The 24,151-nt window shown below is 26.1% G+C and overlaps 5 protein-coding genes and 1 non-coding gene across 11 annotated transcripts; 2 read left to right on the top strand and 4 right to left on the bottom strand.

Annotated features, from left to right (window-relative positions):
* Positions 1 to 1,566: 1,566 nt before the first annotated feature.
* LOC118442923 (DIS3-like exonuclease 2) lies at positions 1,567 to 5,905 on the bottom strand. 2 transcript variants are annotated; one of them, XM_035869183.2, is made up of 8 exons: positions 5,227 to 5,905; positions 4,212 to 4,912; positions 3,706 to 3,967; positions 3,068 to 3,585; positions 2,710 to 3,004; positions 2,422 to 2,615; positions 1,994 to 2,276; positions 1,567 to 1,849 (listed from the first exon to the last, which is right to left on the bottom strand). In XM_035869183.2, the coding sequence occupies exons 1-8, from the start codon at positions 5,575 to 5,577 to the stop codon at positions 1,745 to 1,747; spliced, it is 2,709 nt and encodes a 902-aa protein (XP_035725076.2). In that variant the 5' UTR covers positions 5,578 to 5,905; the 3' UTR covers positions 1,567 to 1,744. The 2 variants fall into 2 exon arrangements, with proteins under 2 accessions (XP_035725076.2, XP_085512367.1); XM_085656241.1 differs by having other exon boundaries at positions 1,567 to 1,770.
* Positions 5,906 to 6,401: 496 nt separating this feature from the next.
* Positions 6,402 to 13,245, bottom strand: Rel (nuclear factor NF-kappa-B family member relish). Of its 5 annotated transcripts, XM_085656242.1 has the most exons (20): positions 12,166 to 12,306; positions 11,845 to 12,003; positions 11,600 to 11,689; positions 11,076 to 11,219; positions 10,828 to 10,970; positions 10,547 to 10,713; positions 10,225 to 10,363; positions 9,622 to 9,763; positions 9,423 to 9,527; positions 9,238 to 9,349; positions 9,036 to 9,163; positions 8,766 to 8,957; positions 8,608 to 8,675; positions 8,233 to 8,502; positions 8,003 to 8,126; positions 7,624 to 7,868; positions 7,345 to 7,503; positions 7,115 to 7,231; positions 6,772 to 7,029; positions 6,403 to 6,698 (listed from the first exon to the last, which is right to left on the bottom strand). In XM_085656242.1, the coding sequence occupies exons 3-20, from the start codon at positions 11,676 to 11,678 to the stop codon at positions 6,597 to 6,599; spliced, it is 2,694 nt and encodes an 897-aa protein (XP_085512368.1). In that variant the 5' UTR covers positions 11,679 to 11,689; positions 11,845 to 12,003; positions 12,166 to 12,306; the 3' UTR covers positions 6,403 to 6,596. The 5 variants fall into 5 exon arrangements, with proteins under 5 accessions (XP_085512369.1, XP_085512368.1, XP_085512370.1 ...); XM_085656243.1 differs by lacking the exons at positions 11,845 to 12,003; positions 12,166 to 12,306 and adding an exon at positions 13,107 to 13,245 and having other exon boundaries at positions 6,402 to 6,698; XM_085656244.1 differs by lacking the exon at positions 11,600 to 11,689.
* On the top strand, positions 12,629 to 15,469 carry Had1 (beta Hydroxy acid dehydrogenase 1). Its single transcript, XM_035869187.2, has 6 exons — positions 12,629 to 12,788; positions 13,661 to 13,848; positions 14,357 to 14,565; positions 14,635 to 14,792; positions 14,885 to 15,027; positions 15,085 to 15,469. The coding sequence occupies exons 1-6, from the start codon at positions 12,751 to 12,753 to the stop codon at positions 15,300 to 15,302; spliced, it is 954 nt and encodes a 317-aa protein (XP_035725080.1). The 5' UTR covers positions 12,629 to 12,750; the 3' UTR covers positions 15,303 to 15,469.
* A 39-nt stretch (positions 15,470 to 15,508) lies between these two features.
* Positions 15,509 to 16,752, bottom strand: RpL24 (ribosomal protein L24). Its single transcript, XM_035869188.2, has 5 exons — positions 16,664 to 16,752; positions 16,466 to 16,541; positions 16,236 to 16,321; positions 15,975 to 16,136; positions 15,509 to 15,681 (listed from the first exon to the last, which is right to left on the bottom strand). The coding sequence occupies exons 1-5, from the start codon at positions 16,666 to 16,668 to the stop codon at positions 15,546 to 15,548; spliced, it is 465 nt and encodes a 154-aa protein (XP_035725081.1). The 5' UTR covers positions 16,669 to 16,752; the 3' UTR covers positions 15,509 to 15,545.
* Positions 15,774 to 15,904, bottom strand: LOC118443227 (small nucleolar RNA SNORA79). The gene has a single exon (XR_004838617.1). It is a non-coding gene; the product is annotated as a small nucleolar RNA SNORA79 (small nucleolar RNA).
* Positions 16,753 to 16,865: 113 nt separating the features above from the next.
* Positions 16,866 to 21,602, top strand: LOC118442983 (ATP-dependent RNA helicase DDX54). Its single transcript, XM_035869312.2, has 11 exons — positions 16,866 to 17,338; positions 17,417 to 17,793; positions 17,896 to 18,211; positions 18,309 to 18,519; positions 18,604 to 18,830; positions 18,902 to 19,093; positions 19,179 to 19,320; positions 19,391 to 19,583; positions 19,655 to 19,793; positions 19,875 to 20,025; positions 21,415 to 21,602. Exons 1-11 carry the CDS (start codon positions 17,144 to 17,146, stop codon positions 21,597 to 21,599), a joined length of 2,328 nt encoding a protein of 775 aa, XP_035725205.1. The 5' UTR covers positions 16,866 to 17,143; the 3' UTR covers positions 21,600 to 21,602.
* Positions 21,603 to 24,151: the final 2,549 nt, after the last annotated feature.

Below are 24,151 nucleotides of genomic sequence, written 5' to 3'. Positions count from 1 at the left end.
CGAGTAAAAGTCGAAATTTTCTATTTAAATAATAATATATTTGCATAAATATTACATAGCTTATAATACGTATTAAAAATATTTCTAATTTAATATTTCTATAAACATAAGTTTTAAACTTGAAGTTGTTGACTACATGTTGCCGAAATTGTTTTCTTTTGCATTCCAATGAGTAAACATCGAAATTCTCCCCTTCTATATAGGCAAGCTTAGACAATTTATAATTTCGCTAATTTTTTAATTATTTAAACAATCTATAAGTATGCGAAGTAGAATAAGCTAATATTTAAACAAAAGTATGTAACAATTCATTTAATGGCAAATAACCTAAAAGAATCTTAATATAAAATTTCAATACCTCAAAATAATAAAATAAACTAATGTTTAAACAATAGTATATTTATTTCAATATTTCTTGGCTCGAAACATATGTTAAATATAAAATAGAATTAAATTAATATTTAAATAGTGTTAAAATTTAAATCTGCGGTTGTTACTTATTTAAGTAAACAAATACCAACTTTTAGCTCACTTTGACTCTTATGGAAACAGTTTTGTTTTGAATTCCGAAGAGTGAACATCGAAGCAGTCTCTTTTCTGATGGATAAGTTTAAATAAATCATATTTTCGATTATTTTAAAATTACTTAAACAATTTGAAGTGCGCGAAGTATGCTATTTCATATTATAATGTTGATAGATAGATTTATTCGTCATATATGTGTATAAGAAATGTATATAAGAAATAGATAATGCAATAGTATTAAGTTAAAGTCGACCATATTGTATGCACATTGGTTCAAATTTTTATATAGAATAATAAAATCTTTTTGATTAGATAAAATATGGAATGGTTCTTTACCACTTTTCGATCAAGATAAATGGATCCACGGTACTATCGATTTTTCAGGCTTTCTTCCAGAAGACATTGAACGTAATTGAAATTTTATTTGATTTTAAATGAATAATAATCTTTAGAATAAAGTAAAATAATCTTTAGATCATAAATATTTCAATAGTATCTTGGGTCTCCAGATGCAGCAACCTCCACGTGGTGAGACCTGAGTCGGTATTACTTGCTATGTATCGAAATCCGATCTGATGTAAGTATTACCGGGCGAATGGCTGCATATTTTAATATATTTTCAAAATCCTTTTAATCTAATTCTGATTAAACATTAAAGTAAATAATAAATAACTTTGTTTATGCAATAAAATAATTTTTAATAATGTAACATTGTTACAATTCAAATTCACAAAGCAAATTAAATTTTCTCTTTTAGATTAGTTTTTAGGACATCGTTATTATGTAACTCGAAAACAATATTTATATGAACTTTTTTCTTATTTTAGTATATAGAATCCATTTCTATCTTATTTAACAAATCATAAGTATTCATTATAAAATTTATTTATATATTTTTATACATAAATCGTCAGTATATAATAAAATTTTTCTATACTACAAGAAAAGAATCTTTTATGTGCAAAATATAACAAAAGATCTTAAATCAAATTATTTGAAGAATTTCAGAATATAATAAAAAAATACTTTAATATTTTTTGTCTTCTATCAAATTTAAATAATTATAGGGTTTTTATAACATTTTGAAAATGAATCGATTTTTTTCTTGTCAATAACATAAAATGATATTTTAAATGTATAGTTCAAAGTTTCTTGTATAAAAACAACTGCTTATTTACAAATACATTATACATATAAAAATTAAATATATTATACCCATTTAACAGTCAAGACTTTTGATTGGTTCTAAAAGTACAGTATTTAATCGAAAATAATTAGGATGTTTATTGATTTTTAAATGTACTATTGAAAAAGTAGTTATTACCTAAAACATAATATTAAACAATAATATACATTTTAAAATAATTAATGCTAATTATTACAGTTGTCATTTTCATTAATCCACTATAAAATCTCCATATTTATTCGAGATAGAAGGAATTATTAATTATTTTCAGTAACTACATACCTGAGTAATATGAGACTTTTTCCAAGTTATAGTTAATATTGGAACTGAATGTTCAGTTTTATATTCAATTGTTGTTCTATTTTTTATTTCCTTTAAATCCACTTTTACTTTAATTCCAGTATCGCATAAAATAGCGTCTATATAATATTGTTTGACATCCAATACAATACCAATAACAGTCATTGATCCTATCATATTTATTAAACATGTAAAATATAATTCTCTAACTTGTTCCTCGGCACGTTTTGCATAATATTTGCGCCAATTACAGTTTTTTGCTATTCTGTAAAAAATTATTAATATAAAACTGTAATTTTTAATCTCAATATACACAACAAGAAGAAAATTGTCTCTCTCTCTTTTCTTCATTTCATATACTTTATATTTATATACTAATTAAAATATATGTTTTGATTTATTTCTCTTACTTAGAACATAATTCAGAACTCCAATTTTGAGCTAGTTCTACATTTAAAGATATAGTAGAATGAAGTAATCGATGAACAACACAATCAGGATATCTTCGAATAGGAGACGTAAAATGAGTATAATATGGTACATTTAGTGCATAATGCCGTAAATCATCTACTTGCGTAACTTTAGATGAACGATATTTAGCACGCTAAAATAAATTAAAGGAAATAAATCATAAAAATAATAAAAAATATTACATTTCATAAAAGAAAAAATATATATAATATTCTTCCAAATCTTACTGTCATTGATTTCAAACAAAGATTATTAATAACCATCAATCTATATCTTGTTAAATACATATATGCTTCAGATTCCAATTCTATGCACGATTCATAGCGTTTAATACTACTATATAAATCTCCAGAAGATGCAATATCTAAGTGTATTCCAAACCTTTGAAGAAGATTTCGAGTTAAAGTCAAAAAACGTTCGGAAGGATAACTATGGCTTCTCAGCAAAGCATATTCAGGCATTGTTTTATATAAGTGAGTTGCAACAGTCATATTAGCTAATAACATGAATTCTTCTATAAGCCTGAAATTATTTTTATTACATCAATCTATTTATAATAATTTCTCAAACTTTTAATTAGTATACCTGTTGCTGTCTATGTTTTCCAAAATATCATAAGATGTAGGTAATCCAGATGTTTCATTAAATGAAATATGTAATTTTGGTTGATCTATTTTAAGAGCACCATTTGCATATCTTCTAATTCTCATTTGTTCAGATAAATTATATAAATTTTTAATCACTTCACAGATTTGAAATAATGTAAAATTTCCCTTTATATCTAATGTATCGTCAATATTAGGATATTCAGGATTGTCAATTATGTTTTGAGCTTGTTTATATGTCATTTGACAACACGAATTAATTATAGTTTTTGCAAAATGATGTTTTACGATTTGGGCATCAGGTGTTATTTCCCAAATAACAGAAAAGGTTAATTTGTTTTGACCAGGTAAAAGAGAACACAATTTACATAATTCCTGTGGCATCATGTGATAAACTTGATTAACTAAATATACTGTTGTAGCACGTTTAGCAACTTCCATATCCAATGGAGAGGAATATTTTAAATAATGGGTTACATCTGAAATATGTACTCCTACCTAAATAACACAATAACAATATCAGTAATATAATTATTAATTATACAAATTAAACAAATTAAAAAAATACTGTATTAAATTTTACAAATAATACAATTTTTATATATTAATTATATTTACCTCATAGTTTCCATTTTTTAAAACCGTACAAGAAACAGCATCATCTAAATCAACTGCAGTCGCAGGATCAATAGTGAATATACAAACATTCCTCCAATCTTCTCTTTCGTTAATATCCATTGAAGTCAAAATATTTTCTGCAGATGGTAATTCTTTCAACAATTCCTTATTGAAAGGCTCTATGTTTATATCATTTTCAAGTAATATAGCATTAAGTTCTACTTCCATGTCGCCTGCAGTGCCAAGCATATGTTCAATTTTCCTATGAAAATTATAATAATATTTATTATATATAAATATAAACTATAAAATATATATCAAAATACTAATTAAAAAGTATATATATATATATATATATATATATATATATATATATATATATATATATATATACATTAAAACAAAAATGATATAAATAAATTATAAAATTCAGAAAAAACTATATGCTATGTAAAATAAAGAAAGATATCTATAAATTCTATATAAAAAAATAAATAAAAATATACCCAACAGCATATGATGGCTTTTTCCAAGCAGTAATGTTAACAAGAAATAAAATTTCTTTGAATAAAGATGGCTTAATATTATAAATTTCTGGTAGTGTATTTAAATGTATTTTAATCATTGGCATTCTGATATCTCTTGGTTGTAGTAATACTATTGAATTAGATTGTTTTAAAATTCCAACTGCTTTCCTTGGGTGTATTCTTTCTAATATACAAACAATTGTACCAGTCTTTTGTTTTTGTTCATTAGTACCTTTGTGCCATTTTTCTTCTTCATTTATTCTGGCTACTACTAAGTCTCCATCAAAAGCACGGTTTCTATCGCATAGACCAATAATTAATAAATCATTTTCTCCATTAGGCATATTTATATAAGCATGTGTACCAAATGTGGGGTTGATACGCAAAGAACCTTCTACGTATTTCAAATTTGTTGGATCTTGTGATTTTAATAATCTTTTCATTTCAGTAATTGGTATAAACTTTTGGAATTTGTCTTCTAATTTTATAGGCTTTACAAATTTCTCCAATTTTTTTATACATTTTTGTTTTTGTTCACACAAATTACTTGATGAAGGTTTCCCATTGTGTGTTAACATATCGCGTTTTATATGTATCAATGTATCCTTTTTTTGTTTTATCTTATCATTAATTTCCTTTTCAGTTGGAGTTATATGTCTTTTTCTTGGTCGTGGTTTTACCTGTACATAAATTATAAATATGTTATCAATTTTGCAACATAATTCTAATGTATATATATTTATGTACTGATTAATTTATATTTTAAGCAAATTATTTTAATATATCATTTGATTTGTAAATATTTTATTTTTGAATATTTGTATATACAAATCATATTTATAGCAGACATTAATGACATGAAAATACATTGTAACAATAACAACGATAATAATAATAATATTAATAATAATAATAATAATAATAATAATAATAATAATAATAATAATAGTAATATTTAAACTAATTTATCATATAGTTTAAAAAAAAATCAGACCTTTTTTATAAAAAGTTTTTCAGATTCTTTCTGTAAAGATGGATAAACATTTGGTTTTATGTTTATATTTTTTTTATTCATTTTCCTCGTACTATTTTGTTCATCCGCAACAGAAATACATGATTTAGTCACATTTTGTGGAAATTTTTTTATACTGTTATCTTGAATAAATTTTATAAAGTTTTTTTTTCTTTTTAAACGCTTTGGTTCATTTTGTATAGACAATTTCAAGAATTCTGACAAAATTGGTTCAATATCTTCATATTTTTCTTCATTTATTTTCTTTTTATAATGTTGATTTCTCTGTCGTTCACGTTTTGTCTTAGTAACAGATTCTAATTTGCTAGACATGATTTAAATATTATAAAATAATTATAAAAACGTTATATTAATTTTTTACATATTACAAAATACAATAGTTATAAAATGGTAGATAAATGCATTCCGTGCGCGCACTTCTCCGTAATATTTTTAAATAATTCTTTTATAACGAGTGTTTTACGTAATTCAAAAAATCCAAATTTTATGTATTTATTTTCACATATAAAATCCGATCTCGTGTATCCATTATTTATGAAAAGTGAAAAAAAAATTACAAAACAGCGTCGAGTACGAATACAAACAAAACTTAACATATGCTTAATAATGTCTTTCCGCATTGATGGCGTTAGTATCGTTAGCATTCGTACTTATCGGCAATTGAATGATTCTTTTTATTATTTTATCATTTATTATCTTAATGAAATTGAAGATAAAAAGATTGCATGTTGTTTCTTTACCAATAGATATTTAAGAATGTATAAGGCACGACAAAAAAAACTACTACGATTTTATTAGTAAATTTTATCAGCAGTTGTTAAGGAGATTCACTATTTATTTTTTGCAAGGGTTTATATCATGAATTCTCACGATCAAAATTTTAATTTTAAAATGAAACCTTGTTCATTAAATCGTTCAAGATTTACGCCTGTACTTATTGTCGGCGTAAACCATTATAAAATGCAAGAAATGATGCCCTTATCCATAAATTTTTGATATAAGGTTATATGATTTTTGAAAATAACATAAACTTTTGTAAAACTTGCTTGATAGAATATTTAAATATATTTTAATAAAATTTATCCAAAGAGGATAATGTGAAAATACATCGATAAATAGTTATACAAAACAGTATAAGTCAAAATAAATTTATATATAAATACAATGATTAATATACTAGTCTTATACATGATTCAAAATTTACATTGTATTCATAAAAAATCATTCATAAAAATATATCTACATTGCCAAGAAATTAATAAGTACTGTGTGATGTTGTATGTTATACAATTTTGTCATAAAAATAATATTAGTAAATATTTTTATTTTCTTTATTGATGCCTTGTAAGGTCAACAATAAAAAGTGCTGCTTCATCTTCTTCAATTTCACTTAAAAGATCATGCATCTGTGTAAGTGTAATGTCACTCTGTATCTAAAAAAGTGAAACAATTTTGAATAAATCGTAAATAAGAGCTATATGGAGAAAAAAAAATAATATAACTTACATCTATATAATTTAAAAGTAATAAAGATGGACTTAATGAGTTTTGGCACAATGACTGTAAAAGAAATTCAAGGTTTAGATGTTTAACTAATTTTTTCCAGCCTTTTGTTTTATCCAAAATTGTGGCTAATTTTTGTTTATTTTCGTTGCTCAACCAATTATTTTGTGTATCCTCTTCCAATATTTCTTCTTTTGTAAATAATGCTAATTCATTTTCATCTTGTGTATTGTTACCATGATCCATAAGAAGTTGCAAAATCTGTAAAAAAGCACAGATACAATATTCTCAAACCTGGAATTATCTTACAAATATTCATTTACACATTTTTATTGAACTTATTTACTTCTGGCTTATTAGTGGCTAAATCAAAGGATGATTGTCCAGCAGTTTTTTTCATATTTTCGTCTTCAGATTCTGCTTCAACTTTTATGTTAACATCTTCATTTATGTCTTGTTCAGCCTGTTCGCAATTATATTGTTTATTACTTTAACATAGATCTTATGTCTTAAATCTTTGAAATAAAATGTTTATACAAAAAAATGACTATATATAATTCATATATATTTACATACCTCGTCTAAGTTTGAACCACTATTATTTTGAATATGTGGATCTGCTCCGTATTGCATTAATAATTTGCATAATTCTTTTGCTCTTGTTCCAGTATATGCTACTGCAGTATGTAATGCCGTATTTCCACTAAAATTTCTTTTGTTTATATCAATATCACTCTGTAAAAATTAATATCATTTTTTAGTAAAAATTAATAGTAATTAAATATTAATACATTATCACTAGATAAATACAAAAAATAAATTTTTTATGTTAATTTATTTATACATTAAACTTACATTTCTCAATAAAAATTCAACTATTTTTTTATGACCTCCTTCAACTGCTATATGTAATACAGTACGGCCGTACGATTTATCCGTATTATTTACATTACTTCCTACTCGAACGAGAGAGCATACAGCATCATATGAACCTGCTTCAGCAGCGAGTTGTAAAGGTGTCCATCCAAGATCATTGTAACTTTCAATATTAATTAGTTTATTGGATAATAAAACATCAACACATGCTCCAGCATTAGGTACTACAATAAATTTATAAATTTATACATTTTTTATAAAGAATAATAGAAATGTATTTGATGTAAAACAAAATGATCATAATTGTGTGTTTTTATTATATGTGTATGTGTGTGTATATATTTCTTATAGGACTTACTTCTTACAGCAGTATGTAATGGAGAGAAACCATGGTCATCACATATACTTGGATCTGCTCCGAGCGTTAATAATGCTTTTATAAAGACTGGCTGATTTTGTAAGACAGCATAATGTAATGGTGTCTAATTTGTGATATAATAATAAAAAATTCATATAATAAAAGTAATTAGCATAAATGATAAAATATTAAATTATAGATATTTTAATGTAATATAAAAGAAAACATACTTTTCCTGAACTGTTTTGGATATTTACAATTATTTGATATTCTGGATCAATTCCTATAAGTATCAAAATATGTTTTACAATGTCACATTGACCATAACGTAAAGCTACATGTAATGGTGAATCACCATAAGTAGACCTATCCATAAGTAACTTCTTTAATTGTTTTTTTTTATTAGAACTAATTTCTCCATTTTTATCATTTATTTCTATGCGGATAATATTCATGGCTTCAAAAACAATATTCTTGGCAAACATGACATCGTCATCCAACTGGTAAAAATAATAAAAATATATTCATATAGTAGATGATTACATAAAATTTATATTGTTATTATAATAATAAATATAAGAAAAATAAATTGGAAAAAGACCTACTTTTTTTGTAGTTGGACCATCAGATGTCAGCACTCCTTCTTCACTATTATTTAATAGTTGCATATATCCTACAATTATAATGTATTAAATGTATTAAATATTTTCTTAAATACAGATAAATCATAAAAGATTAAAACCTGTATTTGACAGTAACTTACTATCCAGGTCTATGGTGTTAACAAAATTACGTAATTCCGAAGATGAGCAACCTTGTAGTAAGATATCTTTTATTTCATTTGAAATTTCTTGGCTATCATTCCATTTTGTAAATGAATCATTGTTTTGCATAGTAGGTAACGATTGTGTCAATTCAATACTATTTGAATAAGATATACGTGGTCTTTTCTTACCTACATAAACCAAAGAAAATAAATTAGAATTATATATTCAAAAAATGTATAAACCTAATAAAAATTAAAAGTATATACCTAATATTTTGTCACTTGGCTTATATGTAAATTTAATAGGTTCTGAGCAATCATGATCACTTGGTCGTTCTAATTGTATATAAACTTCTTTTGAAGAGGTAATATTTATATCTTTATATGGTGGAGTGCTTAAATATAAAATCGAATATTATAAAAATGAATATTAATATTGCTGATTTTGGATACATAAACTTATACATACCGAAATACAATAGCATATTGATGATGTACATCTAATTCAGAAAAGCGGCCATAATCAAACCAGATTTCATTATCATCTTCATTTAATTCAAAAAATTTTATTCTTATATTTTCTGAAATAAAAAATTTTAATAATTTAACATATTTTCCATGTTATTTGATAATGGAGAAAAATTTGTTATTTACTTTTTCCAACTTTTTCTACTAATATAAATACTTCTTCTCCACCTTCACAAGAACTTGTAAATTTATCAATTCTGCAGATTTTCAATTCCCCAGTAAGAGCACTTTCTGAAAAAATAAAAATTATGCAAGTAAATCATACATATATAAAATGTTACACAGATATAAAAAATAGATCACATTATTTAATTAAAATACTTACTAAGATTATTAATCGGATTGGAGTAAACGGGTTCTGTAAGTGGATTCATAATATTATTACTACCCTTAATAAAAGCTTGAAAGCACAGAGATACACTATTAAGATTTATTGATTTTTGTTTAATATCTGCATCAGCTTTAATCTGCGAAAATAAAGATTTATATTACTGATAATTATTATTTATTATCCATTTTAATATTATACAGGATGTCTCAGGTTTAAACGATTAAACTTCACCAGTATATTCTATGAATAGAAATAAGAAAAAATGTTATATAAACACATCCCATAAATGCTTCATAAAAAGATTATAACAAAAATATAAAAGCAAAAGGTAATAGAGTATTCATTGTTGATAGTTCACAATGTAATAATAAGCCAATGTTCAAAGAATCTACTTTTTTAACTATGGTTACTTTTTGAAATAATTAAACGCAATCGAATAATATAAAGTTCGAATTGTGTAAACATCTTGCAATCATACTTTTACGATGAGTTTTATTGAATAAATGAATATATCAATTTCAAAAAGATAACATTTTTTTTCTTATTTCTACCTATTGAATATATCAAAAGATTATCTTTTCATGAAATCATTTATACCTGTACTTCATCACGTATTGAAAGAGTTGCATTAATATTTTTTCTTTTACGTTCTTCTAGTAACTCAAATTGAAGTTTCCGTACAAGTTCATCCTTAATATGCTTTTTTGCAGTATGTATTATACCCAGTCCATGAAATCTATAAAATATTGCATTTAGAAAACATATAGTAAAATTTGAAAAACATATATAGCTATATAATATGATCTTATATTGTCTTATATAAAATAATAAAGATATAAATTATAAATATATAAATTATATAATTATTATTAAATATATCAATTATTTTAAAAATATCAAATATTTTGTATCAACATACGCAGCAGTAAATTGATTTTCTTGAGAAACTTCTATTTCATGGGGATCATCTTTATCTTTATGTCCTTCCCTTTTGATTAAATGATGAGCATGTGGAAGTCTTTCTTTTTTATCATCCGATGTAACCAATGTACAGCGAACTATTGCTTTATCATGAAAATTTCGTAACTGAAATAAATTTTAGAAACGTTTTAAATTTTAATTACAAAATGTTGAAAATTTATATTTTTTTCAATATTCATGATACGATTATTATTTTGTTAAGAAATTAGTTATACTTACTTGAACAGTAGGAGCAGTCTTTCTATGAGCACTCATATTATTTGATGCAACTAAACTTCCATGTGTACCGATCATTTCAGATTTATAACGAAACCTAAATTTCTCTATTGGTTGCTCTGTTATGACAAGATGTGGTTCACCAGCTAGTCCCAATTAAGACAAGTTCATTAATTATTTTATAAGATTTTTTTACTTTCATATGTTGTAATTCGATTATTTTAGAATAATAAAAAAGAAAATATACGTACCAATAAAATCATCTAATACATATGTAGACATATGTGATGGTGATGAAGTAGTAGACATAGGTGATTCAATATTGAAATTTATGTGTGGATCTATAGAATTATTATAGAGACTCAATGAACTAGTATCGTTAATAAACATTGGATCTGAATAAAAAAAAAAAACAATTTATTAGTTATTTAATATATGAATGATTTTAATAATTATTAATATAATATTTTTATGATTATATACATATTACATATATATTAGTCTATATAAAAAAATTATTTTTCATTATATATTTAAACACAGATTGCAATCATATAATCGTTTACATAAATGCATGATACTTTTGTACGAATATTAAATTATTATTCAGAACATTTAAATACTACACTCTTTTTCGTTAACGTTGAAAATGCCACCTATACTTTGAGAAATACGTTTACTACTAAAAATAATTTGTTATAACAAGAACCATCATTTTTAGTAGGATTCTAATAAAAAACAAACATAAATCTTAAAGAAATCATTATCCAATTACCATTTCCGTAAGTACCATAATCCTGCAGACCATTGATTGCTTCTCTCATCACTACGAAACTTTCATATGCTTTCGGCATTTTTAAATGCACTAATAAAAGAAACAAATAAATCCTGAAATGTACAATATATTCCACAAAGACCACCACCTTTTTAACCTTAATCTATTTTCAATCAGACAACATGTAAAAACAAAACGATTGCAATCTTATAAAGATCTCTTCAGACTGCGCGCAATGTACTCACCAAATAGATATTATCACAGTGACTCAATACTCAACTGCATTGACAAAGTAACCTTGATAAACGTTAAGGTTTTTCCCCGTGAAGTAACAAACACAAAGAATCAATTGCGTGTAGAACGTGGGTTTTCACGCGCATGACAATATGCTTAATTCTCAATACCTGATTTTATGAAAGTTACAAATTTTATTTTTTTTATAATTAAATAGTAAACTAATAAGACTAAATCCTATTAAATGTTTCATAAAATTCACTTTTCTTTATTTTTTCGATTATAAACTAAAAAAAATAAATTTCTCTTTGTTAAAAATAAATAGAACATACCGTTATTATTCATATATATTACATTTATAAAAATATTTTTCTGTTACGTAAACGATTTAAATTTTTAATAAAGTAAGAAATATTTGTTTATATTTATATCTAAGCATATCCGTTACAGCAAGTTGTGTAATTACGTTGTAGACAAATTTAAAGTTTTTTTTTTTCCTTATAATACTTCATATATATTACCATATTTCAAAATAATAATCGAATTTAGTAAAATATATTGGTAAATAAATGTCAAATAATGATAGTAGTATTCATATTTTTATTCTTTTTTGTTTAAAAAATATTTTAATTTTTGTAAAATTTGTACTTTTAGTTTGTCAACAACTTTATAGTTGTGTCGATATATTACCGATAGAATGAAAGTGAGCTGCAAAAAGGCGTAACAAAAAATATTGTCGATGGATGTAGTAACACTCACTGTAAGGATCTTGTAAACGTGGTGGGGATTATTATCGCAATGTTCTACGTCTTATATGTGGGAAAGGAGCAGTATTAAACAGTACATAGTTTTAATTCATTACAGCATCAACTAATTATACGATTCAAGGTTCTGCTTAACCGACATAGTGGATTAATATGTCTACCAAAAATGAAAAAATTGGTATCATCGGAAGGTAAATACATCTTAAAATTTAAATCATTTAATCTAATTATAAGTAAATTTTTATGAAGGAAACTTCATTTAAATTTGTAAGTAAATCGTTGAAGTATTTACAAGTAAATTATTAAAGTATTTACATTTGCTATCAGTAAATATAATCTTTTTTTTTGTAAACTTTCGTATATTTTAAATGATCTTTGGTAATAGAAACGATAAACTTGTTTAGTTCATTCAATAGATGATCTGCGTATAAAATTTTGTACAATGATTTTAAAGTAAAATAACCAGTTTTAGGCTTTTTATTGACTTCCAAGAAAAAATATTACGTTACCTTGTTTACTTCTTTTTCTTGTTAATTGCGTCTAATGATTGCTATTAAAATTCTTTCACGTTCTTTTAACTTCGTATTATTTTTTATATGTGACATTCACTATTTGAAGACAAAAGAATATCACAAAATTAATAATTTTTTGAGAAATCCACTAGTAATGTTTCCAAATTGAACTCTAAAAACACAATATTGAGCTGTATTTTTTAAAGATAAGATAATAAAATAGAACGGTAAAATTTATGAGTATAATCCTTCATTATATATATACATACATCGACATGCATAATATATATATATATATATATATATATATATATATATATATATATATATGTATAATATCTATCTAGATAAATTGCACTTGCAAATAAATAAGACATATACATGTAACTTATAACTGATATCACATCGCATTACATACGATGTTGTCAAGTTTTTTTTAATAGACTTATTTGCTTTTATATTATATATAAATATATGCTTATATATTATAGTAATATTATTTTATATTATTTTTATAGTAATATTATTTAAATAAATATTAAAATTTTCAGTGGTTTAATTGGTCGCAGCTGGGCGATGCTATTTGCCAGTGTGGGATATCAAGTGACAATTTACGATATTGTCGAGGAACAAATTACGAATGCTCTCGAAGACATTCAAAAGCAATTACATCGTCTGGAAAAAGATAGCCTCCTTCGTGGTTCTCTTTCTGCTGCTCAACAATTTCAACTTATTAAGGGTATACTTTTGTAATAATTTGAAAAAAAAAGAAAAAAAAAAAAAAAAAAAAATGTAATCGATTCATCATAAGTACAAACATACATGTGAGATAGGAGAGAAAACTTGTTCAAACTTTAATTTTTATTTCTTGATTGTAAATATTATCTGATATATTTTATCATATAATTTTTTATGAAATTTGATTCATTTATCAAAAAGTCAATACTTTGTTGAATCGAGTTATATAACTGTTAGAGAACTTATATAAGATAAGTAAAGATTAAGACACACATAAATATCTGTCTATATTGGGAGGGGGGAAAAAGGTTAAAGAATAAAAATTTAAGTTATAAATAACGCTGGTAAATTTTTAAAGAATGTATTTTATTGGAAACTTGCATATGGAAAGGTTATTGATTTAGTTCTTTGCGAAAGCACTATGCAATAATTTCTTTAAACGTGTCAGACTATATATATTTAATGTTATAGATTAATATAAAAATAATATGATATTTTTTGATCCTTAGGATCATCGAATTTAATTGAAACTGTAAAAGATGCAAAGCTTATTCAAGAATGTGTACCGGAGAATTTACAGTTAAAAGTGAAAGTTTACAATGATCTCGATAAGATTGTCGATAATAAAGTTATTTTATCGTCATCCACATCAACATTTCGTCCTTCGCTTTATAGTGAAAAATTGAAACATCGAGATCAAGTAGTTGTATCTCATCCCGTAAGATATTTCTTTTATACAAAAATTTTTTTATTGTGATATATTTATTAAAATATTTTATAAATTTAGGTAAATCCACCGTATTATGTACCCCTGGTTGAAATAGTTCCAGCACCATGGACTCGTTCCGAAATACCAAATCAAACAAAAGCCATTATGATTGAAATCGGTCAATCACCTGTCGTTCTCACTAGAGAAATTGATGGATTTGCTCTGAATAGAATACAGTATGGTCACATTGTAATTTTAACGCTTTTTGTATGATAAATCGTACCTTTTTAATGAACTTATTATTATTTAAATCTCTTATGTTTTATAGGTATGCAATCTTAAATGAAGCATGGAGATTAGTAGCTGATGGTGTGCTTAGTGCAAAAGATATAGATGCAGTAATGAGCGAAGGTCTTGGAATGAGATATGCATTTCTAGGTGCTTTTGAAGCCGCGCATCTTAATTCCGAAGGTATATATAGTAAAAAAATAAACAAATATATACATCTAAGGTATACTTTTCTTTCAGGTATGAAAAAGTATTGCGAGGTATATAATAAATCAATTTATGACGTAAGTGTAACTTTCGGTCCGGTACCAAAATTTGTTGGAGATATGGCGAATAAAATTAGTAACGAATTAAATGAGATGTGTCCTCTTGATAAATTACAAGAACGACGTGCATGGAGAGATAAGGCGTTAACGAAGTTATCGATCTTGAAGAAAGAATTGAATAAAGAAAAATAAAGCTACAGTTGGTACTACAACAATTATTCTACGACGTACAGAGTATAAAATACTTTAATTGGAATTAAATAAACTATTGTTTTTATCATCCTATGTATATCTTTTCGAAATATAATTTCCACATGGAAGTTTTCTTTCACATAAATAAAATTGGAAGAAAATTAAAATGTTCGGACGTACTATTATTTAAAATAGAATTAAAAATCTTAATTAAAATTATTTTATTGGTATGTCACAGAAAGATTAACGTTTTCCACCAACACGAGGTGCAGATTTTTGCGTCACTTTTGCAGCTTTCTGTTTAGGCATAGCCTTAGTTTTAGGAGGCGCAACAGCCTTCTTTGTTGCTTTTGCTGCTTTCTTCTGTTCTTTAGCAGCTCTAAAAGTATATCAATGTATGTATTATATATATAGTGTATATACTATATCAGTATATTAATATGATACACATATATATTAAATAATTTATATTTTTGTATGAACCCGCAAAAGCCAGACAGTGTTATAATAATGCACAATTCTGGGTGAAGCAATCCATATTTATTCTAAGACATTCTGAAATCTAACACGATATAAAGATCTTGTTAGAGGAACAGTTGTCTAAAAATACCTAGTTAACTTTGTATTGTACAAATCTTATATAAATAAGTAGGTAAATCGAATAATACTTACTTAATAGCTTGTTCTCTCTGTGCTTTACGAATTTCTGGTTTCATGTTACGTTTAGCCAAGATATCTGTAAGAGAAGCACCCACAATAGCACGTTGGAATTTTTGAGTACGCCTTGTCCTTTTCTTGGCCTGTTCTTCTTCTTGTCCCTTTTTATGCTTTCGTCTGTGTAATTTATATGACAAATATAATATAAAAAAATGAATATGGAATAAAAAAGAATATGGTATAAAAAAAGAAACTTCAAAAATTAAATGAACATACCTATACAAAACAGTCCACGTAACTTTTCTAGGATTACGCCTCATTAAGTGAGCAGATTCGCATTTTGAGTTGAGGAAAGTAAAAGTCTATAAAAAAATAAGGTTATGTAGAAAAATAATAAATATATTTTTTATAGAGTTGTTAGTATTATATGATTACAAACAAAAAATTTATCCTAAAATACTCGAAATTGAATAACATTTATAAAATTAAAATAGATTTAAATATACCTTTCCATCAACTTTAACCATGGTTTTACCATGGCCAGGATATATTTTATATCCGCTATAAGCGCAAAGACCGATCCTATAAAGATATAACACATATTAATAAAAATATTGTTCTTATTATCACCAACTATATACTTTGCATAAATTTAACAGGATTGCATTAAACTTATTAGATATTCTCATATAAACGCAACTTACTTCATTTTAACTTTACACGAAAGGAAAGATCCTACAAAAATGGCCGAAGCTTTCGTAGCATGCAGCTATGTTCACACAGAATTTCAGGCCTACCAACTTAATAAATATTCAATAATTTGAACATAAATAATGAAATTTAGAAAGTTTGTATTGTATATAATAATATAGCATATTAAAATTTATATTTTTTGTTCAATTTTTACATGAAGCAGTGTTAACGGATAATTAATCTGGAGTATTAATAATTGTATGTGAAGAAGTTTTACAATGTTGTCTCACTGATATTTAACTTCATAGTTCTTAAAAATCGTACATGTGCATTCAGAATTATTACACATGTGGTCAATGTGATGATTTTTATTGTGTTAGGTTATGTTACACAATTAGCATATTTGTATATTAACGATTGAAAGAAATCTTAACGTTGATGTCATTAATTTATTTATTTTGATTTAAGTATTTTTTAAATAAATATTTAAAATGAAGGGTACAGAGGTTATTGGTTTTGGAGAGACAGAAGAACTTAATAAAAATAATGAAGATGAAGACATTTTGGACATCAAGAAAAAAGCTTCTAAAAAGTCAGGTGGATTTCAATCTATGGCTCTTAGCTATCCTATTATAAAAGGTATATTAAAACGTGGTTATAAAATTCCAACACCAATACAGAGAAAGGTAAGCATGATTCATATATTACTTTATAAGAAAATTAAAAAAGATAAAAAGTATTAAATATAAAGATTTCTTCGATAGACAATTCCTTTAGCTCTTGAAGGAAGAGATATTGTAGCTATGGCCAGGACAGGTAGTGGAAAGACAGCTTGTTTTTTAATCCCATTGTTTGAAAAACTCAAGACAAGACAAGCTAAAGCTGGTGCACGTGCTTTAATTCTTTCACCTACGCGTGAACTGGCAATGCAAACATTGAAATTTATAAAAGAGTTAGGAAAATTTACAGGATTAAAAGCTGCAGTGATATTGGGTGGAGATAGTATGGATAATCAATTCAGTATTATTCATGGAAATCCTGATATTATTGTTGCCACACCAGGCAGATTTCTTCATATATGTGTTGAAATGGATTTACGTTTAAATACTATAGAGTATGTTGTGTTTGATGAGGCTGACAGGTGAGATCTTATGAAAAATATGGTTTTATAAAATAATTTTAATATTTAATGCGCTAATAGTAATATTATAAAATAAAATTATAAGATAATATAAAATTACAGATTATTTGAAATGGGTTTTGGTGAACAAATTCATGAAATAGTTAATAGATTACCAGAGACAAGACAAACTTTACTATTCTCTGCCACATTACCTAAGATTTTAGTAGAGTTTACTAAAGCAGGTTTAAGTGATCCTGTTTTAATACGATTAGATGTTGAGAGCAAATTGCCAGAAGAATTGAGTTTATCATTTATTATTTGCCGTCCTGAAGAGAAATTGGCTGTGCTTCTAGCTTTATTAAAAAATATCATTGCAAATGATTCGCAAACTGTAATATTTGCTGCAACTATGCATCATGTAGAATACCTCCATCAGGTAAATTTATAATATTTATTATATCTTCATTTCATTATTATGAAATGAAGTAAATACACATGAAAAATAAATACAAATATATAAAATTTATTAACAGATACTAGACAAAGCAGGAATTTCAAATACATTTATTTATTCAAATTTGGATCCATCCGCACGTAAAATAAATGCTGCGAAATTTCAAATGAGCAAAGTAAAGACTTTAATTGTTACTGATGTTGCTGCTCGTGGTATAGATATACCTCATTTAGATAATGTTATTAATTTCAATTTCCCAGCAAAATGTAAATTGTTCGTGCACAGAGTAGGTACGTATATGTCAAATAGATCTTATAGATTTTGAATCAATCAGTTATGTTCGTTTATTTGCAATTATGGATTTTCTTACACAGGTCGTTGTGCACGTGCTGGTCGAATTGGAACTGCTTATAATATTATAACTCCTGATGAGTATCCATATCTTCTAGATTTACATCTATTTCTTGGTCGTTCATTAAATATAGTTCCTCTATCTAGTACAAGCAATGATATGGAGTATATAATAGGAAAAATGCCTCAAGCTATGATAGAAGAAGAACTTGCAGAATTAATAAATTGGCATGATTCATCTACTGATCTAGTAAGTCTAAAAACAAAATAAATTCTAAAATAGATGGTAATAATGTGAGATAATTATGTCTTTGTGTGTAGAAAAATATGGAAAAAGTTTGTGACAATGCTTATGAACGTTATATTAAATCTCGGCCAGCAGCATCATCGGAAAGCGTTAAACGAATGAAAGAATTGAATATTAATTCAGCAGGTATAATACCTGAATATTCTAATATTAATCCTGCCACAATGGATATATTAACTAAAATGAAACAATACAGACCTCAAGGAGTATGTATGTTATAGAAAATGTGGGTTCTATTAATTTTTTTTTTATTATAAATGTATTTCTTATTTTTATATTTTTTTGTAACAGACAATTTTTGAAATCGGCAAAAAAACAGGTTCATTAGATTATAAAGTGATGAAAGAAAAACGAGCATTTCATAAAGATAATATTTTGAATTTTCATAAAAAAATGGAAACATTAGAAGCAAAGAAGGAAGAAGCAGCAAAAAGTAAACTTATATTTTATCTGAATATATCTTTTACAAAGTGTTGTAGTGTTACTTTACATACCATTTGCAGATATGTTTCAAACAACTACATTACCAAAAAGTAGTGAGAATGAAATTAATGAAGCATTTAATAAAGTGATAATGCCGAAAAAACGAAATATAGAAGATTTGTATAAAAATACTAAGAAAAAGAAACGTTTGGCTACTAAGGATGAAGAATTTTATATTCCGTATTCTGCTCCAGATAAACATACTGAAGATGGGTATGTTTTAAAAAATATATATATTTTTTTATTGTGTATATATTAATTGTAATTCTTGAATTTTTTTACAGATTGGCGGTAAATAATTTCATGACAGAAGCAGAAAAGGTACAATTAGATTTAACAGCAGACAATGAAGAATCTTTACGACTACAAACACAACTTAAGAAATGGGATCGTAAAAAGAAAAAAATGATTACGATTAACAATGTATGAATCAATTTTAACTTATTACTTATTAATAGTAATGTTAAGTTTGATTATTTTATATTTCTCTTTTTTTCCTTTTAGGATCCAAAAGCTGGTAAAATACGTACCGAATCTGGAGCATGGATTCCTGCTACATACAAAACAAATCGTTACACGCAATGGAAGGAGAAAAGTAAAGTTGATGCTATGGCTGACGAAGATAGCGAAGAAGAATCACTACAATTGCAAAAATGTAAGTTTGGATATTATACAATTTAAGAGAAAGAAAGATATAAAATAATCGTTGTATGGTTTATTCCATGTACGATATATACATATACATTGTAAATAGATTACTTTGCCAGACAGTCATTAATCCTTTGGTCTATATAAAGGCACCATGTGTCCATGTGTAAGTTTTCATAGTACATCTGGTATAAATCGAGACAAGTTGACAAGTCAATCTCAAGCACGTTTAAATGCAGGAAGAAGGTCATTGATCTATCTACGCTCGGTACTGATTTATTTAATTTCAACTTACGAGTAATCATTGCATTATCAAAACAGGTTGAATATTACGATATTTAAAATATCCTATCTAAAAAAGATATTTGAATTTGGAATCATCTAAAACGATATAGAACTATAGTCGATTCGAACATTTGTATCGTCATACTTTTTATCTTTGTCAACAAAGATTATCGACTTTTATTTAAGAGAGAATATTTCATACATATAACAAGATCGTGTATGCATGGCGTAATACTTATTTTTATATTTTTAACAAGTTAATTATACAATCAACCGATAGCAAAATTATCGATGATAGAGACGGCACTTTTGAAAAAGACATTTTGCAATTCCGTCCTTCATTTATAAACACGTAAATATATTTGAAGATTAAATGAATTCTAAGCGTATGTTATTGCTTTCAATGATTGCAGTATGACTGAGCATGAACAAGGTCATAATTATTTCAATTATTCGCATTTCTTCTAATGATACTTGCATTTACATTTCGTACAAATAATAAGATATGTTGTAACAGTTAATTGTACGCGAGCATACTAAGGCACACTTTAATTAGGCATGTCTAATTCTTTGGACCATAATTATATAGACTAGAAGCTACGGTTGAAATCTAAGATGTTCGTGAGATAAATGAAAAAATTCAAAATTTGATCACACACTCTTGATATCAATTATATTTGAATTTAATTGTCATCAGAGTTCTTGTTATTTTGCGTCCTAACTTTTCTTCTTGAACGCTGTTATAAAATAACGTTATCTTAAAATCACGGCCTTGTGTTGACGACAATAAGATAAAGATATGTACGAACTTGCATCTAGCAAGAGAACACTACGTGATCAAGCTAGTATTTGATTTCATTCACGTCCTTGTCGATGATTTTAAAGGCACGCAAAATGATAAAACCTTGAAAAATATGACAACGTAATGTCTTGAGAATGATATACGATAACGAGAATACACGAACTTATACTTTTTTGTTGTTTTCTTTTTTTACTTTTCCTTTTAATATATTATCATAAAATCTTTCTTAATAATTTTTAATTTAAAATTATATCTGCACGTTGTATATGTACACATGCTCGTTCTAATAGAAAAAACATTTGATTTTAGTGCAAACAAATGTCAATACACATTGGGCGCGTCATAATCAAAAGATCAAGGAGAAGGTGAAGGCAAAGTCAGAACTGAGAAGACCGGAACAAATTTTGAAAGCTCGTAAACTCTTGGAAAGGAAGAAACAACGAAACGGTAGAAAGGGCCGGAAAGGTCAGAAGAAAGGAAGAAAGTCTCATTAAAAGGTATCTAATTATATATATATATACTCTGTACATATATATACGTTTTAAAATATCTTCGTCATAAGATAATAACTTTTTCTTATGATGATAAAATAAATAAATTGAAAAAAAATATACATATATATATACATACATACATATATATATATATATATATATATATATATATTCTTAAGATGAAATTTACAAATGTTTTTTATCGATCGTATAAATTTCTCATAATCATTGAATAATTTCATTAACGTGCGATAAGATTAAGCTTTTTAATCTATTTTCTCTACCTTCTTCAATAAAACAATAATACAAGATACGAGTAACTTAAACGATAGAAAAATTTGAGCAGATTTAAAAATGTTCGTAAAAATATAAAAGCTAGCTATTTCTCTGCTAGAGTCACGCGTGCCATGTCACTAACATGCAATAATGCCGATAGTTCGAGAATTTAATTCACGGCACTTTATTACATAAGTATCTTGAGATGGTAATTCCTAGATAGTAGCCGTATGTTCGGAACGACATAAGATGTATCGAGAAGAATATTCGCGGGCGAAAATTTTTCGTCGTTCAAATTTTCCACTGCGAGGAAAGGCGCGATATTCGAAAAAGTCAACGACTGCATCATTATATTTCGACATATTTCTTAAGAAAATATACTTTAATCCTTTCTCCCAAGTCATATTAGCCTCCAAAAAAAAAAGAAAAAAAATTTAATTCATCCTCACAAAGGTACAAATTTTGTGGGCGCTTTCAGAATCTGTCATTACGTTATTGCGTAACTGCATAAAATAATTTTCGTTGAGCGTTTAAGATAATCAGCTAATTATGTTCGCGCACGAGATCGCTAGAACATATTTAAATGTCGTGACTTGACTTGACTCGTCTTTTATCGGGGATAATATATCGAGTTTATGATAAAATCAATTGATTGATCTACTTGACGTTTTCGATCTTTTTGATAAGACTTGTATTTTTTTTTTACACGATCAAATATACTTGCAAATGATAATTACTTATGTTTATTTCTTTGAATTCGACAGAAAAATAATCTTTTTAATCATATAGAATTCATAAAAGTTTGTTGAATATAAACCTTTGGAATGTATGACATTTAATGGCATTTCACCAGATATAACTGGAACATTTGTTTTCGCGTGCGGATATATATTAAGAAAGAAAGAATAATTAAATTTTATATAATCTAAGAGGATTCTTTTTGTATCGTAGATAACATCGTTATACAATTTGTGATGTCAGAGACTGCCAACGAACGTTCACATGTTGTTAAAAGTCAGTACACAAACCCCGATGAAGCCTTAAAAACTTTTCAAATAAATCGAAGCTTTAAAGCATCGTCGAATCTTTTGATCTTGTTCCACTAATTAGTTCGATACGTCATTAATTAATTTACTGTCTTATTTAATTTTCCATTAATTAATATCTTTATAATCTTAACAAGAACGATAAACTTGAATCGCGTTAGTCTTAAACGTTTAAAAGGATCTTATAATTAGTTGAAAAATGAGAAATGATGAAAATTTACAGAAGTAACATTGTGTAAGTCGATATACGAAGAAGTTATTTGTACTTTCAACTTTTTAAAAAGTTTAGGTAAAAATAGATTTATACATATCGTTAAACATTGTGTAATTTCATCGTTTCTACACGCACACTATTATATACGTCGTGTGTCATCTCGTGGGAATGTAGAAGGGATCAACGTACGAAGTGTCGTGGTAAATATCACATCGAATTGACAGTTTTCCAATATCGTTACACCGTCGTATGCCTGTCGATTACGTTTTACGATGAAGAATTTGTATAGAAATATAGTGAAAAAAGAAACAAAAAAAAAAAAAAAGAAATGCCGGATAAGTAGATCGTAAAAAAACGTTAGGATATTAATATATAAAAATCTAACATAGATAGTATTATATTTATACTGTCTTTAATTCGTAATTGACTTTTTTTTTTTTTTTTTTTTTTTTTTTTTTTTTTTTTTTTATAGAAAAATCAACAAGACTCGTAAAAAGCCTTCCAATCGATTGGAGAAAATACTTATGTTAGTTAACTTTTTATTAAGCAAAACTCGCATTGATCGAATCAAAGTAATTGGTCGATTCTCTCTATGTATGCCGATACATTTCTATAACTCGACATCCTCGTAAAAGTTTCGTAATGAATCATAATAATCGATATCTCGTACCACAACAAAAATATTCACCGTTATAGAAATCGTTATCGCTTCGTTTCGCTAATATTTCTTAAGATATTGTGCGTGTTTTATCTGTTTCTTTTTTTTTTTCTTTATTTTTCTTTTTTCTTTTCTCCTTTTTTTTCTCTTTTTTTTTCTTCTTTTTTTCTCCTCTTTCTTTTTTTAGCAACTATTACAGCACGGTATCGTATAATTCTCCGCGTAAAATTTATTTGATGTAAAAATTATTTTGAATGGAGAGGTTAAGTTGAGCTAAATGAATTCTCTATTGAGAGAATACATTTTTATGCTTTGTTAATGATTTAAATTCGGGTATGACCAAATGCACTTTATGCAA

Source organism: Vespa mandarinia, chromosome 4 (assembly GCF_050613455.1).
Source record: "Vespa mandarinia isolate Hongniang chromosome 4, ASM5061345v1, whole genome shotgun sequence".
NCBI lineage: Eukaryota > Metazoa > Arthropoda > Insecta > Hymenoptera > Vespidae > Vespa > Vespa mandarinia.
Note: the sequence above shows the minus strand (reverse complement) of the source record. Positions and strands in the feature narration are given on the sequence as shown.

Coding starts and splice junctions, on each gene's coding strand:
- LOC118442923 (XM_035869183.2), bottom strand. CDS start 5,577: ATGTCTAGCAAATTAGAATCTGTTACTAAGACAAAACGTGAACGACAG. Junction 3,005..3,067: donor GAAAACATAGACAGCAACAG/GTATACTAATTA, acceptor AAATAATTTCAG/GCTTATAGAAGAATTCATGT. Junction 2,277..2,421: donor AGTTCTGAATTATGTTCTAA/GTAAGAGAAATA, acceptor AATTTTTTACAG/AATAGCAAAAAACTGTAATT.
- Rel (XM_085656243.1), bottom strand. CDS start 11,678: ATGCCGAAAGCATATGAAAGTTTCGTAGTGATGAGAGAAGCAATCAAT. Junction 9,528..9,621: donor CAATCCGATTAATAATCTTA/GTAAGTATTTTA, acceptor TTATTTTTTCAG/AAAGTGCTCTTACTGGGGAA. Junction 7,030..7,114: donor TAGCCACTAATAAGCCAGAA/GTAAATAAGTTC, acceptor GCTTTTTTACAG/ATTTTGCAACTTCTTATGGA.
- Had1 (XM_035869187.2), top strand. CDS start 12,751: ATGTCTACCAAAAATGAAAAAATTGGTATCATCGGAAG. Junction 12,789..13,660: donor AAAATTGGTATCATCGGAAG/GTAAATACATCT, acceptor TAAAATTTTCAG/TGGTTTAATTGGTCGCAGCT. Junction 14,566..14,634: donor AAGTAGTTGTATCTCATCCC/GTAAGATATTTC, acceptor TTATAAATTTAG/GTAAATCCACCGTATTATGT.
- RpL24 (XM_035869188.2), bottom strand. Junction 16,137..16,235: donor ACGTGGACTGTTTTGTATAG/GTATGTTCATTT, acceptor TAAATTACACAG/ACGAAAGCATAAAAAGGGAC. Junction 15,682..15,974: donor CAGAGAGAACAAGCTATTAA/GTAAGTATTATT, acceptor ATATACTTTTAG/AGCTGCTAAAGAACAGAAGA.
- LOC118442983 (XM_035869312.2), top strand. CDS start 17,144: ATGAAGGGTACAGAGGTTATTGGTTTTGGAGAGACAGAAGAACTTAAT. Junction 18,520..18,603: donor ATTGTTCGTGCACAGAGTAG/GTACGTATATGT, acceptor TTTCTTACACAG/GTCGTTGTGCACGTGCTGGT. Junction 19,321..19,390: donor GAAGGAAGAAGCAGCAAAAA/GTAAACTTATAT, acceptor TACCATTTGCAG/ATATGTTTCAAACAACTACA.